Source organism: Cucurbita moschata, unplaced genomic scaffold, assembly GCF_002738365.1.
Source record: "Cucurbita moschata cultivar Rifu unplaced genomic scaffold, Cmos_1.0 Cmo_Scf00042, whole genome shotgun sequence".
Lineage (NCBI taxonomy): Eukaryota > Viridiplantae > Streptophyta > Magnoliopsida > Cucurbitales > Cucurbitaceae > Cucurbita > Cucurbita moschata.
The window spans coordinates 1565064-1582427 of record NW_019268558.1 but is presented as its reverse complement, the minus strand read 5'-3'; the positions used below and the strand labels follow the sequence as shown (position 1 = coordinate 1582427).

The 17364-nt window shown below is 43.4% G+C and overlaps 2 protein-coding genes and 1 non-coding gene across 3 annotated transcripts; 1 reads left to right on the top strand and 2 right to left on the bottom strand.

Annotated features, from left to right (window-relative positions):
* Nucleotides 1-269: 269 nt before the first annotated feature.
* Nucleotides 270-375, top strand: LOC111433479. The gene has a single exon (XR_002708828.1). It is a non-coding gene; the product is annotated as a Plant small nucleolar RNA R71 (small nucleolar RNA).
* A 10178-nt stretch (nt 376-10553) lies between these two features.
* LOC111433405 lies at nt 10554-12483 on the bottom strand. Its single transcript, XM_023070456.1, has 3 exons — nt 12138-12483; nt 11404-11483; nt 10554-11210 (listed from the first exon to the last, which is right to left on the bottom strand). Exons 1-3 carry the CDS (start codon nt 12481-12483, stop codon nt 10554-10556), a joined length of 1083 nt encoding a protein of 360 aa, XP_022926224.1.
* A 2424-nt stretch (nt 12484-14907) lies between these two features.
* LOC111433380 (trihelix transcription factor GT-2-like) lies at nt 14908-16807 on the bottom strand. The gene is made up of 2 exons (XM_023070426.1): nt 16388-16807; nt 14908-16212 (listed from the first exon to the last, which is right to left on the bottom strand). Exons 1-2 carry the CDS (start codon nt 16636-16638, stop codon nt 15084-15086), a joined length of 1380 nt encoding a protein of 459 aa, XP_022926194.1. The 5' UTR covers nt 16639-16807; the 3' UTR covers nt 14908-15083.
* Between the last annotated feature and the right edge of the window lie 557 nt (nt 16808-17364).

Below are 17364 nucleotides of genomic sequence, written 5' to 3'. Positions count from 1 at the left end.
ATCCTTTAGGTTTTAGGTCAGAATTCAGTCCACTTTCTTCAAATTTATTTTTCCCAGTTTTGCATCAACTTCAAGTACTCCTGAACCTTCTTTATTGGATTGCTTCTCACATCATCCCATTGACAATTGTTAGATATTATTCTCTCTCGAATCTCATATATTTTATTATATGACTGTGATAAAAAAGTTCCATTGGCGAAGCATCCACTATTTGTTTAGTAGTAATATTCAATTCACTGTAAAAAGTCTCAATTTTGATACAATGAGGTAGTACATGGTGAGGACACTTTCTAAGCCTCTCCTTGAATCTCTCTCAAGCTTCTCTTAGTGTTTCATCTTCAAATTTATGAAAAGCAACAATCTCATTTCTGAACCGTGCATTTCTAGTAGGTGAAAATACTAGATAAAAAATTTCTCTAATAGAGTATTCCAAGAATCAATTATTCACGCTGCAAAAGTATTCTTTTGGTATCATTCAACTAGGTGTTGGTGATTTTAAACTAATTAAAAAAAATTATGCAGAATGTCATTGTTGTTAAAAAAGTATAAAACAATGATAAAATCAACAATAATAAAAAAAAGTTCAGCCAAGAGAGATTAAATAGATGAATTGTTGAACTTTACGGTGGATGTTAGTTTCTTTTAATAAATTCTCAAGCCCACCTTTGAAGGTCTTGCATGGTGATTACTTCCATAACCTTTTTCGAGGGTCATGCATGGCGATTACTTTCATAACATTTTTGTAATTTCTATTAAAAGACTAAATCTCTGGGACATGGGACAGGCATTCCTATGTGACAATCCACATCTCTGATCACACCCTCTCTTGACTCGAAGCCTCAAGAACTGAAAAAGGGAAACATAGAAGGGATGATTATAAAAATTATACTCAGCAAGCCACCTACTTGTAGGCTTTTATCGCATCCTAAGCTTAACAGATTCCCACGGGCTTCTAATTGGCTCTAGGACATCTGGGTCTTGTCTTAGTCTCTTGAAGCTTGCCCCTTGGAACTTGCCCATTGGAGCTTCCCTAGTTCAATGTCTTTTTATTTAGTCCCTAAGAGTTCCTTATGTCGAGCTGTAATGACCGATGTCTCTCTATGAGGTGCTATATGAAGTGGGAACACATTTCCCATGCGAAATGGCTGAGGAGCAGTGGGAACTGATTAGAAACCCCTGTTGACTTCTAGCAAAAACATTGACGAAAAATAAACTGCCGAAGAAAAATAGCGAAAAGTAAAAGCAGAGAGGGAGAGATTTGCTGAAGACTCGATGGTTATTTCTCATTCAGTTGAATTCTTTAAATAACAAACTTAATCATAAAAATAGAAAATAGTGGGCAAAAACTTGCGCCCAAAGTTGGCCAAAATCGCCAGCAAAAATTACGCTCTTCCATTCAACGGTGAGCGTGAATTCAGAAATTTCAAAAGTAAAAAACAACTTAACTAAATCTAAGGACACCACAGCTTTTATCTAACAATCTCCTCCTAAAAGCTGTGCTATATCTACCTTATTATTTGAACTCCAATCTTTTAGCGTAGTTCTTCAAATTTTACCCGCGCCAGGAATTTGATGAAAATGTCTCCAAGTTGTTCTTCTGTTCGGATGAAATCAATCTTGATGAGTCCTCGATCTGCACATTCTCGGATGTAGTGGAATCTAATTTCTATGTGCTTGCTCCAGTCGTGCAAAACTGGATTTTTAATAAGGGAAATCGTAGCTTTGTTGTCCACGTATGACATTGGTGGATTGCTTTCTCTCCCGATGAGTTCTTCCATCAGTCGCGCAAGCCAGACCCCCTGTGTTGCCGCCGTCAAAGCGGCGATGTATTCTGCTTCGAAGGAAGACAAAGCAACTACCTTTTGTTTTGTTGATTGCCAACAGATCGCGCCGCCTGAGAGGAAGTAGATCATCCCACTGGTGCTCTTACAATCATCAACGTCACCAGCCATGTCACTATCACTGTAGCAGACCAGCTCAAGCTTCATCTTTCCTTTCCCTGCGCTGTATCTCACACCCCAGCCACTGGTTCCAGCCACATAGCGCAGGATGCGCTTGACACCCACAAGATGCTCCTCCCGATGTGCTTCCATAAATCTACTCACATATCTAACTGAGTAAGCAAGGTCAGGGCGTGTGTTTACCAGATAGCGCAAGCTCCCGACAATGTTGCGGTAATTGTAAGGTCGATTGTCGTCGTAGTGCCGATCCTCCTTAGTTGGAGCTGGGCCTCCATCGGCGTCCTTGTAGGGTTACTGTCCGCAAGCCCAGTTGTGTCCAATAGCTTCTTCGTGTACGCACTTTGGGAGATGGTGATGCCGGTAGTACTCTGTTGCACTTCGATACCAAGGTAGTAGCTGAGTACGCCGAGATCGCTCATCTTAAAGTTCTTTGATATCTCCCTCTTGAACCTTTCGAGGACTTCCATGTCCCCTCCAGTGATTATGAGGTCGTCGACGTACACTCCCACAATCAGCTGCTGCTCACTGTGGCCGTGCGTGTACATGTCATGCTCAAAGACACAGCGCTTGAACTTCAGTGACAGTAGGGTACTGTCGAGCTTCGCGTTCTAGGCTCGTGGTGCTTGCCGAAGCCCGTAGAGTGCCTTGTGCAGGTAGGTGGTTGTCGGACGTAGACGGTCTCTTTCAGCTCTCCATTAAGGAAGGCGGACTTCACATCCATGTGGTGGACCTCCAAAGAGTAATGTGCCGCGATTTCCACCAACAGGCAGAAGGATTCTAACCTTGCCACCGGCGCAAATACCTCTTCGAAATCCACTCATTGCTTCTAGACGTAGCCCTTTGCCACCAGACAGGCCTTGTGCTTCACAACTTCTCCCTTCTTGGTGATGGATGTCATCTCCTCCTGCATTGCATTCAGCCAACATGGGTTTTCTTCTGTTTCTACGAAGGTGTTCAGTTCATCTGCGCTGATCGCATGCAGTTCGGCCACTTCTTCGAGCTCGCGCGCTGCTAGTCCAGGTGGTTCACCTCCTCCCACTAGGTCGTCCATCCTCTGGTACCTGGCCACCAGATCATCATCGTGATTGGTATCCAGCGTCGAATCTGCAGTCCGTGGTGTTGCAAACTCCATTGGTTCAGGGGGTGCACCTGCTGGCGGCGGTGACGGCTTCTGATGCTGGGCTCTTCCTTCTTCTGGCTCGGTGACAAGGTACATCACTAGGAATTGATTTTGATTATGGTCTACCTCGATCACGTCATTCCACTACCAGAAGGTGCTCTCGTCGAAGATGACGTCACGAGACACGTGAGCTCGCCCCCCGTAGGATCATAGAGTCTGTACGCCTTGCTCCTGAGATTAAGCTTGGCGAGGTGGGGACACGCTACCTCATGTATGCGACGTAGCCAAACACTTGGAAATGATGTACCGCTGGCTTTTTGTTGTACCAAGCCTCATATGGCGTCTTCCCGTCAAGACTTCAGGTTGGCAACCGATTGAGGAGATACACGGTCGTCATTACCACCTCTCCCTAGAATCTCGCAGGCATCCCGACCGTCGTCAGCAAAGACCTTGCTGTCCCAATGATGGTTTGATTTTGGCGTTCCACCACTCCGTTCAACTCGGGGAGTAGGGCGTCGTTAGTTGCCATTGTATATCGAACTCGTCGCAGTACTTACTGAAACTTGTTGAGGTGCATTCTTTGCCTCGGTCTGTGTGTAGCACTCGCATCTTCTTCCCACATTCGGCCTCCGCTCGCGCTTGAATGCACTTAACCGCCTCAGTTTTCGCTTGCAGTAGGATCAGTCACATGAAGAGGCTTTTGTCATCGACCAATAGGAGGAAGAGGGTCTTACCGCCTAGGGTTGCCAGCTTGATGGGCCCAACGATATCGCCGTGTACAAGCTCCAACAGCTCATCGGTGCGATAGGATGTCCGAGACGAAAATGGGGAGCGCCTCTATTTGTCGATGAGGCACCAATGTACAGCTTGTTCACACCTTTGATTGCCGGCAAACTGTGCATCATCTTCTCCTTCTATAGTTTTTCTCGAGCAGGAAAGTTTAACTGCTCGTAACTTGCAGGCCACCTCCAAGAAACCTCTTTGGTCTTGGCCGAGAGGCTGACGGGTTGCTCTATCTCTAACTCTAGGATGTAAAGACGGTTTGTCGTGCACTAAACTTGTGTGAGCAACCGTTGTCGATCATCGCAAATTTTGAGTAGCCCGCGCTCGATGGAAATGAAGTAGCCGGCCTCATCGAGTTGACCCATGCTCACAAGGTTAGCTTTGAGACTCGGGATGAAGTGGACGTCGATCAGCTTGCGGTGATCACCTCCCTTGCTGATGAATAGGATGGTGTCGCACCCTTCAATTTCGACGACAAAGCCGTCGCCGAATTTTACCATCACGCGTCCCGCGAATTCCCGAGTCGAGCTCAAAAAATGCAGACCTAGCCCCGGTCATATGGTTTGTTGTCCCTCTGTTGAGGACCCATCGTCGGTGCTCATGCTGCTCGTCCCTCTCGCCGATCTGAGCGAACACTTGCTCCTCCTTCAGTTGAATTGGCTCCTCATCTGGTGCCTTTGCTACGCCCAGCTGAAGCTCGGGTTCGACGCTCACTAGAGGAGCAGTTACGCCGTCATCAATAACCTCCACCTCCGTGGAATTGGAATCGAAACTAGGGACGTTGGATTAAACCGATGCACTTACCATGAAGAGAGCTGGCTCGTCCTCCTCGGATTGAGCCACATGGGGCCTTCTCGGCCTTCTCCTTATTCCTGTGCCACATGGGCCTTCTCGGCCTTCCTGCTCCAGCAATTCTGCTCAGGTGACCTCCTTTCCCACAGTTGAGCCACATGGGCCTTCTCAGCCTTCTCCTTATTCTTTTGCTTGCTCCAGCAATTCTTGCTCAGGTGACCTCTCTTCCCACAGTTGAGCCACATGGGCCTTCTCGACCTTCTCCTTATTCATTTGCTTGCTACAGCAATTCTTGCTCAGGTGACCTCTCTTCCCACAGTTGAGCCACATGGGCCTTCTCGGCCTTCTCCTTATTCATTTGCTTGCTCCAGCAATTCTTGCTCAGGTGACCTCTCTTCCTATAGTTCAAGTACTGGATCGACCTGCCATAGGTCGACTCCTTTTTTCTATCACCATCTTTCCCGCGCGTGCGCCCATGAGACTTCCATGGCTTCTCATCACCTTTGCGGTTGGAGAGACCGTTGCTCTCGCCGGTGTTGTCGCGAAGCTTTAGGCGTGCAAGCCATTCCTCCTCCATGAGTAGTAGACGACCCTCCTTGTCGACAACTGAAGCGGTATTTGCTCGACGTCACGCAGACTTTCAGTCCTCTTCCACTGTTAGGTCATTCGCGTCAAGTAATGTCTCGATTGAAATTGCGACTTGCTCGAGGGTGATCGGGGACTGTTGTTCTTCGACAATTGGCAAGGATAATTGGCAAGTAGACTCCTTTTCGGTGAGAGGAAATCGTTTGATGGGAAGTTGTTGGAAGAAAATAAAAATGCGAAAAATAAGAGAGAGAGAGACGTCACGTTCGACGCTCACCGAAGCAGTTATGCCATCATCGATTACCTCTGTGAATTTAGAATCTGAATTAGGGACGTCAGGTAGGACTGATGCAGTCACCATGAAAAGAGCCGGCTCGTCCTTTCTCAGATTGATTGAGCAACATGGGCCTTCTCGGTCGTCTCTTTGTTCTTGAGCTTTTGCTTGCTCCAGCAATTCTTGCTCAGGTGAGCTCTCTTCCCACGGTACGAGCACTGGATTTGCCTGTCATTAGTCGGGGCTCCTTCTTTTAATCGGCCTCTTTCCCGCGCGCATGCGCTCGGGAGATTTGCTCGTGATCGGGGACGAGATTTTTGTCTCGCTGCTCAGTTGACCTCTCTCTTCCCACGGTACGAGCACTGGATTGGCCTATCATTAGTCGGGGCTCCTTCTTTTATCCGGCCTCTTTCCCGCGCATGCGCCCGCGAGATTTCCATGGCTTCTTACCGCACACCTTTGCGGCTGGAGGGCCCATTGCCCTCACCGGAGTCGTCACGGAGCTTTAGGCGTGCAAGTCATTCCTCCTCAATGAGGAGTAGACGACCCTCCTTGTCGCTAGTTGAAACACTTCCACCGTTAGGTCGTCCACGTCAAGCAATGTCTCGATTGAAATCGCAACTTGCTCGAGGTGATCGCTCGAGCCATAACCCTTGCACCTATAGGTTGACGCGGCGTGGAGGAGTGAGTGAGCCTGCTCGGGATGGACCCCACGGTGTGTTAATTTTTGCGCTTTGCATTTTCTTCTAATCGAACCTAAGACTTGTGTGTTGTTAGGTCGACGCTCTAACCACTTGAGCTATTCAACTTGACTATTGATAAGATTGGCTCCTCCGCAATGATATACCACCGATGGCTTCAACTAGGCTTTGATACCACTTGTTGTTCTTCAACAATCGGCAAAGATAATCGGCAAGTGAAATCCTTTTCGGTGAGAGGAAATCATTTTGCTCTTGGAGGTGGCACGCAAGGTACGGGCACTTAAACTTTCCTACTCTAGAAAAGCTACAGAAGGAGGAGATGGTGCACGGTTTGCCGGCCATCAAAGGCGTGAACAAGTTGTGCGACGGGTGCCTCATTGGCAAATCGAGGCGCACACCCTTTCCGTCTCGGACATCCTACCGCGCCGATGAGTTAATGTAGCTTGTACACGGCGATATCTATGGGACCATCAAGCCGACGACCCCAGGTGGTAAGAGGCGGTTAAGCGCATTAAAGCACGAGCGGAGGCCGAATGTGAGAAGAAGATGCTAGTGCTGCGCACAGACCGAGGGAAAGAATTCACCTCGAAAAGTTTCGGTAAGTACTGCGATGAGTTCAGCATACAACGGCACCTAACGGCGCCCTACTCCCCCCAACAGAACGGAGTGGTGGAGTGCCAAAATCAGACCATCGTCGGGACAGCGAGGTCATTGCTGGTGACGGTCGGGATGCTTGGGAGATTCTGGGGAGAGGCGGTAATGATGGCCGTTTATCTCCTCAATCGGTCACCAACCCGAAGCCACGACGGGAAGACGCCATATGAGACCTGGTACAACAAAAAGCCAACGGTACATCATTTTCGCGTGTTCGGCTGCATCGCATACATGAAGGTAACACGTCCCCACCTCGCCAACCTGAAGGTCGTCCCAGGGGGTTGAAGGTCATCTTCATCAGCTAAGAACCTCGGAGCAAGGCGTACAGACTCTATGATCCTGTAGGGGGCGAGCTCACGTGTCTCACGACGTCATCTTTGATGAAAGCACCTTCTAGCAATGGAACAACATGATCAAGGCAGAACACAACCCAAATCAATTCACGGAGTACCTCGTCACCAAGCCGGAAGGAGGAGTCCAGCATCAGGAACCGTCACCGCCGCCAGCAGGTGCACCCCCTGAACTAGTGGAGTTCACAACACCACGGTTCGACGTTGGATGCCGATCACGATGATGATCTGGTGGCCAGGTACCTTAGGATGGACGACCTAGTGGGAGGAGGTGAACCATCTGGATTAGCAGCGCGCGAGCTCGAAGAAGTGGTCGAACTGCATGCCATCAGTGCAGATAAACCGAACACCTTCACCAAAGAAGAAAGGAACCCGTGCTGGCTGAAGGCAATGCAGGAGAAGATGACATCCATCACTGAGAACCAGACGTGGAGTCTGGAGGATATGCCGCCGGGACACCGAGCCATGGGGCTCAAATGGGTCTTCAAACTAAAGCGCAACAAAAAGGGAGAAGTTGTGAAGCACAAGGCCCGTCTGGTGGCGAAGGGCTACGTCTAGAAGCAAGGAGTGGACTTCGAAGAGGTATTTGCGTCGGTGGCAAGGTTAGAATCTATCCAACTTTTGCTGGCAATTGCGGCACATTGCTCTTGGAAGGTCCACCATATGGACGTGAAGTCTGCTTTCCTTAATGGAGAGTTGAAGGAGACCGTGTACATCCGACAACCATTTGGCTTCCTGGACAACGACAACCCCGATAAGGTACTGCACCTGCACAAGGCACTCTAGGGGCTTCAACAAGCACCACGAGCCTGGAACGCGAAGCTCAACAGTACCCTACTCTCATTGAAGTTCAAGCGTTGTGCCTCTGAGCATGGCATATACACGCACGGCCACCGCGAGCAGCGACTGATTGTGGGAGTGTACGTCGACGACCTCATAATCACTAGAGGCGACATGGAAGTCCTCGAAAGATTCAAGAGGGAGATGTCAAAGAACTTCAAGATGAGCGATCTCGGCGTACTCAACTACTACCTCGGCATCAAAGTGCAACAAAGTACTACCGGCATCACCATCTGTCAAAGTGCGTACGCAAAGAAGCTGTTGGATACTGCTGGGCTAGCAAATAGTAACCCTACAAGGACGCTAATGGAGGCCCGGCTACAACTAAGGAAGGCTAGCACTACGACAACAGTCGACTCCACCAATTACCGCAGCATTGTCGGGAGTCGCTATCTGGTAAACACTCGTCCTAATCTTGCTTATTCTGTTGGATATGTGAGTAGGTTTATGGAAGCACCTAGGGAGGAGCATCTAGTGGCTGTCAAGCGCATCCTACGCTATGTAGCCGGAACCAGAGGCTAGGGTGTAAGATACTGCACAGGGAGAGAAAAGGAGAAACTTAAGTTGGTCGGCTACAGTAATAGTGACATGGTCGGTGATGTTGATGATCGTAAGAGCACCAGTAGAATGATCTACTTTCTCTCAGGCGTCGCGATCTACTGGCAATCAACAAAACAGAAGGTAGTTGCTTTGTCCTCCTGCGAAGCAGAATACATCACCGCTTCGATGGCAGCAACACAGGGGGTCTGGCTTGCGCGACTAATAGAAGCACTCATCGGGAGACAAAACGATCCACCAATGTTATACGTGGACAACAAAGCTACGATCTCCCTGATCAAAAATCCAGTTTTGCACGACCGGAGCAAGCACATAGAAATCAGATTCCACTACATTCGAGAATGTGCAGATCCAGGGCTCATCAAGATGGATTTCATCCGAACAAAGGAACAACTTGGAGACATTTTCACCAAGTTCCTGGCACAGGTAAAATTTGAAGAACTACGCTCAACGATCGGAGTTCAAATAATAAGGTAAATATAGCACAGCTGTTAGGAGGAGATTATTAAATAAAAGCTATGGTCCTTAAATGTACTTGAGCTGTTTTGACCTTGTAAAATTCTGAATTCACGCTCATGGAAGAGCGTAAATTTGGCCGGCCATTCTTGGCTAACTTCGGGCGAAGTTTTAGCCCACTCTTTCTATTTTTGTAATTATGTTTGTTATTTAAAGAATTCAATCTCGCTGATCACTCGCCCAACGACAACTCGCCATTCTTGGCTAACTTTGGGCGAAGTTTTCCTCCGAATTGCTAGAGTCAACAAGGACGACCTGCAGCATCTTCTTCACGATTTCTATCTCACTGATCACTCGCCCAATGGCCTGCCTAGGATGGACCCCACGGTGTGTGTATTTTCGCGCTTTGCATTTTCTTCTACTCAAACTTGAGACCTGTGTGTTGTCAGGTAAACGCTCTAACCACTTGAGCTATTCAACTTGACTGTTGATAAGGTTGGCTCCTCCATAATGATATACCACCGATGGCTTCAACCTGGCTCTAATACCACTTGTTGACTTGTGGCAAAAACGTCAACAAAAACAAACTACCGAAGGAAAATTTCTTCGAAGAAAAAATAGCATAAAGTAAAAGGAGAGAGGGAGAGATTTGCTGAAGACTCGATGGTTATTTCTCTGAATTCTTTAAATAACAAACCTAATTATAAAAATAGAAAATAGTGGGCAAAAACTTCGCCTAGCCAAAATGGCCCGCAAAAATTACGCTCTTCCATTCAACGGTGAGCGTGAATTCAGAAATTTCAAAAGTCAAAAACAACTTAACTAAATCTAAGGACACCACAGCTTTTATCTAACAACCCCTGGATCTCCTATGAAGTTATAGATACCGTTCACACAACTAACACCCTAAGAACACTCCTAAGATACTTCGTTCTCATGGTAATCTGTCTAACAACCCCTAGATCTCCTATGAAGTTATAGATACCGTTCACACAACTAACACCCTAAGAACACTCCTAAGATACTTCTTCTTGTGGTAATCTGTCTAACAACCCCTGGATCTCCTATGAAGTTATAGATACCGTTCACACAACTAACACTCCTAAGATACTTCGTTGTGGTAATCTGTTAGGTTCCTAGGGAAGGGATAGATCTAAACACAATGACTTGTCACTCCTAACCAAAAATCCCTAGGCTTATCATATCAACGAGTCATGGAAAATAACTGAGTGCGCATGCAACCATCATCTAACATCATCATACATAATTCATGCAAGTTAAACATACATGCTCAACGGGGAAATGACATCCATCAAGCACCTGAGGCGCGGAGTTCACAAATTCAGCACGAATTAAACATATGCATATGTATAACAAAAGCTTAAAGCATAATTGCAACACTCAGATAATTCACATAATGTTTTACACAATACATTCACACTCATAATAATCAACTTGCCTAATTTCATTCATGGAAAGCTACATGAAGACCACTGGTGTACTGGTAAGGCCAAAAGACATAACAAGAAACTCGTAATGTCCATAACGACTATTGAAGGATGTCTTGGGTATATCTTCTCTAATCCTCAACTTATGATACCTTGACCTCAAGTCAATTTTGGAGAAAGCTGTTGCTTCTTGTAGCTGATCAAACAAGTCGTCGATTCTCGAGAGGGGGTACTTATTCTTTATGGTGACCTTGTTCATCTCTCTGTTATCAATACACAATCGCAAAGATCCATCATTCTTCTTGACAAACAGAACAGGGGCTCCCCAAGGTGGTACACATGGTCGAATGAAACCCTTATTCAACAGCTCCTGTAGTTGTTCCTTCAATTCCTTGAGTTCTGCAGGTGCCATTTTGTAGGGTGCCTTGGAGATCGGCGCGGTTCCTGGTTCTAAATCAATCTTGAAATCAACTTCCTTAACTGGGGACAAACCTGGCAAATCCTTTGGGCAAACATCCACAAAATCCCTGAAGATGTGTACTGATGAGACTGTCTGCTCGTTACTGTTGCCTAAGGTCACGCTGGCTAAAAATGCACTTGCACCACGAATTATCTTCCTGGCCTTCAGTGCTGTTATAACCTCTTGGAAGTGGCTCCCTTGTAGGTAAAATTGTCCACTGACGAGAGTCTGAGAGTCACTATTTGAGTCTCACAGTCTATCAGAGCATGATTCTCACCTAGCCAATTCATACCCAAGATGACATCGAAGTCTTGCATGCTTAACACTATCAGTGCGGCTTCGATGACACATCTTGATATTGTTACACTAGCCCCTTAACCCTATGGGTACCTAACAATAGCTCGTGAGTAGTGGTGAATACTGACAAGGTGATCTCAAAAGGTTCCATCTCTAAATGTGCTAGCTCTACAAACTCCTCAGATATGAACGGATGTGTAGAACCTGAATCAAACAACACTAAAGTCAAATGACCAAAGACGGGTAGTGTACCTGTAACAATTGTGTAAGGCTCGTCAGCTTGTCTGTTGTGCTTGCATGCGCTACAGCTCACCCTTGTTGATGCTGAGGACCCCAGCCCCTCTGATTCTATGTCGTAGGTCGGTTGGCATGCTTATCGTTCCTCTAAGGGCAATCTGTTGCAAAGTGCCCTACTTGGCCACATCTATAGATGCATATGTTCCTGCACTGCACTCCCCTGAGTGAGGATGCCAACAATTAGGACAAATGGTCTTATTTTGCACCGAGGCTTTCACCCGCTTATCAGTACGGCCACGCGGCGGTCTACCAGTTCTGGGGTGGCTCCGGTCTGTCCTCTTCCCCTGAACTGTGGTGTGGGATGAATGGGCTGATCCTGACTGTAACTTGTTGATGTGAGGCATTTCAATGAGGATCGCCACCCAAAGGACTTTTGCATAATCAGAGGATGTCTAGGCTGCTACATGCCCCTTTAGTTCCACCCTTAGGTCAGTAATGAATTGCTCGGCCTTAAATTCCTCAGTACTAACATATGCTATAGAAAACATTGCCAACCTGTCGAATTTTAGATCGTATTCGTCCCACGACTTCTCTCCCTATTTCAGTTCAACGAATGCTTACTGCATTTGGCAGTGACTGGGTAGTATTTGCGGAGGTAGGCTTCTTTAAACTGGCACCTGGTGATAAAACTCTTCTTGTGTGCAATGATCCTCTGAGCGCTTTTCCACCAAAAGTGCACCTTTCCTTTCATCATATATGTCCCACAATGAACTTGATACTCTAGCAGGCAGTTCATGTAATATAAGGTTGTTTCTATAGCCTCTAGCCAGTTGTCTGCTACAATGGGATCCACCTTGCCTCCGTTAAAGGAAGGCGGTTTATGCTTTTGAAAATCTTTCAGGCAACAGCACTCCACAATCATAGTCCTTGAATCTCTGGTCTCTTGCACTATTGTCTCATTAGCCATCTCTGCATCATTTGGGTCATCAGAGCCTGACTTTCCATTGAGGTCAACATGAATGCTTGTAATACATCTACTGTGGGTGTGGCTAACGGCTGGATGGGCGGGACTTCCCTACTAGTGGCTGGCACTGATGGGACATCCTCAGAGAGGGGAGTAGTGGGGTCTATATCAAGCAAGTTTTGGGTCTTTGCCCTCTTTCAACGCTTTTTAGTTCTTGATGGTTCGGTTCTTTCGCTAGTTTGGGGCGTGTTGCTAACCTCCTCTTGAGGTTCATGTTGTTTTACTTCAAGTGTTGGAACAGAGGTACCCTAAGCGACTTTTCTTCTTCCCCTTCGGAGTTCGAGCCTGCCTCTTTAGTGCCATTATCTACCATAACAGAAAAAGAAACTATGGTTACAATTCATTCGTTTCAAATCTTCCAGATAATGCGCAATTATAACATAACAGAAAGTCATAGTATACTCTTTAAATACTAACTTTAATTTTGTCTCTATGTTTCAAACTCGTAAGGACATCTGGTCACGAGCGGCACGTGTTTGATGGGCGTGGTCACAGAGGATACGAATCTCTATCCTAAATGTCTACAAAACCTATGACTTGGTGCTATAATACCAAATTCGTCACAACCCAATATTTTACTATGAGTCGTGACACAAAAATGACAACATGAATGTAACAAAAACATTTGAAAATGCATTAAGGTGAAACCATTTATTTCAAGTAAAATTTTAAAACAAATGTTCAAACAATTAACAGTTTTGGTAACGAAAATATGTGAATTCGAAAAAAAGAAAGAAAAAAAAACTGACGCCCCAAGACATGTATTCCTCTATCATAATCCACATCTCTTATCATGCCTTCTGTTGACTCGACACCTCATGCACCTGTAATTATACTCAGTAAGTCATCTACTTGTACGCTCTCATTGCATCCTAAGCTTAACAGATTCCCACATGCTTCCAATTGGCTCTAGGACATCTGGTTCTGGTCTTAGCCCTTGGGACGTGCCCCTTGGAGCTTCTCTAGTCATCCGTCTTTTCATTTAGTCCCTAAGAGTTCCTTATGCGGAACTGTAATGACCGATATTTCTTTATGAGGGGTCATCCATCTTTTCATTTTGAATTTCTTTTTTTCTTTTTGAATTGTTGTTCCAAAGGGTGTTAAAAGTAAATACAATCCATCAAATCAGAATAATTAAGGAATTGATTGATAAATTTGGTACAAAGTCACCAAAATTGCTTGGAACAAATTTTATTTTGCTATCTTCAAGATTCCCCTTTTGTCATAACACTTGGAAGAAGCTCATGTGATTTTTGGCATCTTCTGTGTGGGAAACGTCATTTCTTTGCACTGTGCTCATTACAATTCCTCTCTGTACCTCACTATGCAATCCAACAAGCTTCCTTAATATTAAAGTCTATTATTCATAACAAATATATCATACTAAATATCTTTATTATTCCACTTTTCTTCTCAAATTATGACTTACAACCTACTTACCCTTAAGTCTTTTTGACATTAATATGATGTACAGATGTTACTGCATTCTATAAAAATTTAATTAAGGTGGCTATCCCTAAAAATTTAAATGATCGTTCCTATTTTTCTAATAAATAATTGATTACGTCACTTAATCGACTCATCTAAATTGCATTTAATGACTATATTACAAATAAACGTGGTTCAAAATCAAAATATAAATATAAATTTAATTTAGAGACTAAATACACATCATATTCATTATATAATTTAATTTTATAATTTTCATTCAAATATATCAAATCTCAATCCTTCTAAATCAACCCAAAATCAAATAAATAAAAAAATTATGCATTAAAATTATATTAGGTTGAACCATAATTATTAATTTTTAAAAATATATATTTTGACTTACCTACAATTATATATAAATATTTTTTATTTAATTTTATAATTAATTTTTATTTTTTTTATTCAATAATTTTTTTTAATTAATTTTTAATTATTTTAAAGATAAATTTTTAAACTATTATTAAAATTTAAATAGACTATCTCAATCATCTAAACCCACAAAAATAAATGAATAAATAAATTGGGTTTAGTCCACTATTTAATCAAAGTTGTTTATGTTTTTATTCTAGACTATATCTTCCGCGATGAGAGGTACTGGCTAAACGTAACTGAAGACATTCAGCAAGAGGCATAGAATAGACTATTCTCCATCTAGGAATGGGATTTCGGTGCCACTACCCATCATTCCTCCACCATACTAAACAGTATGAAAAGGTGTTGAGTCTTTTTAATCAAAAAATTTTATCGACTTTGAATAATTGAGTTTGATCTAAAAAAAAATGTCACAATCGACCCGACTTAATTCATAAACACCGTAAGCTCAAGCATTGAGATGGGATGATCTTATATAGTTGATTTTGAGGTGTGTTAAAAAAGTAGGTGAATTGTTGTTTTTTATAAAAAGAAAAGGCAGTAGGTTGGGCATCATTAGCATTATCAAAAACCCACTATAGACAACAACAACAATAATTATTATTATACAAATTTGAAACTTGCATTTTGGGACATGTAAAACAAAGCTTGGTGAATAGCTGCTTAACCAATATTGTTGTTCAATCCTCCACATCTGTGCTGCTACTTCCACTATCTTCTTCTTCTTCCTTTCCCTCCTCACCCTTTATTGTATGCAACACTTGATGATTGGCCTGAAATGGAGGTGGCCATTGCTGCTCTGGCTCCACCACCAATGCCTCCATTTGGGCATTCATATCAAAACTCGCCTGCTTCTCTTTCTCTTTGTATAAAGCATCCAACAAGTGAAAGTAGGGACATGTCTTGGAGTCTTCTCCCCTCTTCTTCTTCCCATCTTTCACCTTTTTGAAGTATTTGTTTATGTTTTCCCATTTCTCTTTGCATCTCTTTGAGCTTCTATTGTATCCAATCCCTCTCATCCCTCCTGATATCTCTTCCCATAATAACCCCTTTTGCCCATTCTCTTCATACTTCATCTCCATTTCCATCCTCAATCTTATTAACGCTTCCACTTCCGCCTTCGGCCATCTCGACTCACTTCCTCTACCCGTGCTCACCTTTGCAATAGCGTTATGTGGTACCGGTGGTGTTGAGGGAGATACTTTTTGCAAAAACGCGATGACGGCGGCGTCTTTCGCAGCGGTGATTGACGTCTCTTGAACTAAAACTTGATGTTCTTGATTAACCCTTGTCATTTCCTTCATTCTCCATGCTTCATCTCTCAATTTTCTTTGATTCTCTATTCTCTCCAAGGATTCTAGGAATTTTAATTGAAGGCTCTCTTGCTTCTCTATCACTTCTTTTGTTAAGTTCACGAAGAAATCTCTCCACTTTCTCTTCTTCGTCTTACGAAACGTATCTTTATCTTCCTCCGACGCGGTTGACGACGATGTCGAGCTCAAAAACAACCCATTGGCAGATATGTTTTGAAAATTGAGTGGCAAAGAGTTGTCGATGGTCGATGAAACAGTAGAAGGTGCGATTAGTTTTGGCGGCGGAATTGAGTGGCGATGGTGGGATTGAACGGAAATGTGGTTGTGATGATGAATATCAAAAGCCTCTAATTCATCGGAGAATTTATAAACCTTTTTGCTATTATCAGATTTCCCACATCGACCAATTTTGGTTCTTTTGTGATACTTATAAACATTCTCGAATTTCTCCTTGCATTTTTTTGGTGTTCGATTGAATCCAAGCTCGCCCAATTTCCTGAAATCCCAAAACAAATTAAATTCAATCATATTCTTTTTTGAGATCTTAAAAAAAATTAATTTTTTTAAAAAAAAACAGACAACCCATGTTAGAAGATGCCATATAGATCAAATTGGTACATCTTTTTTATGTCTCATTTCATATGAATTTAATAAAATTTCACAAAACATACCTTGAAATTTCATCCCATAATGGAGCTTTGAGCGTTGCATCTCTGAAAATTGCATCCATGTCGGATCTTATCTTCAACAAAGCCAAGGTTTCTTGTCGAGGCCACCGGTTTCCACCAAAATTCTTCTCTCCATCTTCAAACAACATCAACCCCTTATCTTCTTCACCGGAATTCGACCCGCCGCCAACTTCATTCGGTTCTACAGCTTCCGGGGGTGGCGCCACCGCAACGCCAGAGTCGACGACATCCATAGGAGTATTTGTGTAGACGACTTATCACCACGACCCAGATGAACACAAAAATAGTAGAAGCACACAAAAGCCACAAAAGAGGTGAAGATCAAAAAAGAGATATATTTTTTTTTCTTTTATTTTTCTCTCCAAGCTTTTATTAGGTTAGTTATTAGATATATAAATGTGAAGGAGTTTTATACATATGGTCATTTTCTTTTTCTTTATATATATATATATATATATATATATATATTTTAATTAATTATTTATCCTTTGGTGGGATATGCCTGTCATGATCCATGGCCCCCCTCCCTTTTTCAAAAATAAATAAAAAATTTAATGTCATTTTTTATATAAGGAAGGAATATTACGATATTTATATTATATTATTGTGAAAATAAGTTGTTCAAGTTAAAAAAAAAAAATATATATATATTCATATTTGACGTTGGATTAATTTGGAAAATATATAATGTAAGAAAAAAAAAATTAGTTGTTCAAGTGGTAAGAGTTATAGATGGAGACGAGGGGATAACAAAACAAGTTGGCCTCATGTAGGTCAGCTTTGCCTTTTGGAGGTGCGTTTTGGATGCCATTGGGTATGTTTGGCTACCCAAATTACTAAATTACCCTTCACCTTTTTCTTCCAATTATTAATAATTATTTTTAATCATAATCAAAATATTTAACAAGGTAAACAAATAAGCGTCCTTAAAATTGGTCGGTAACAATATTAAATATTAA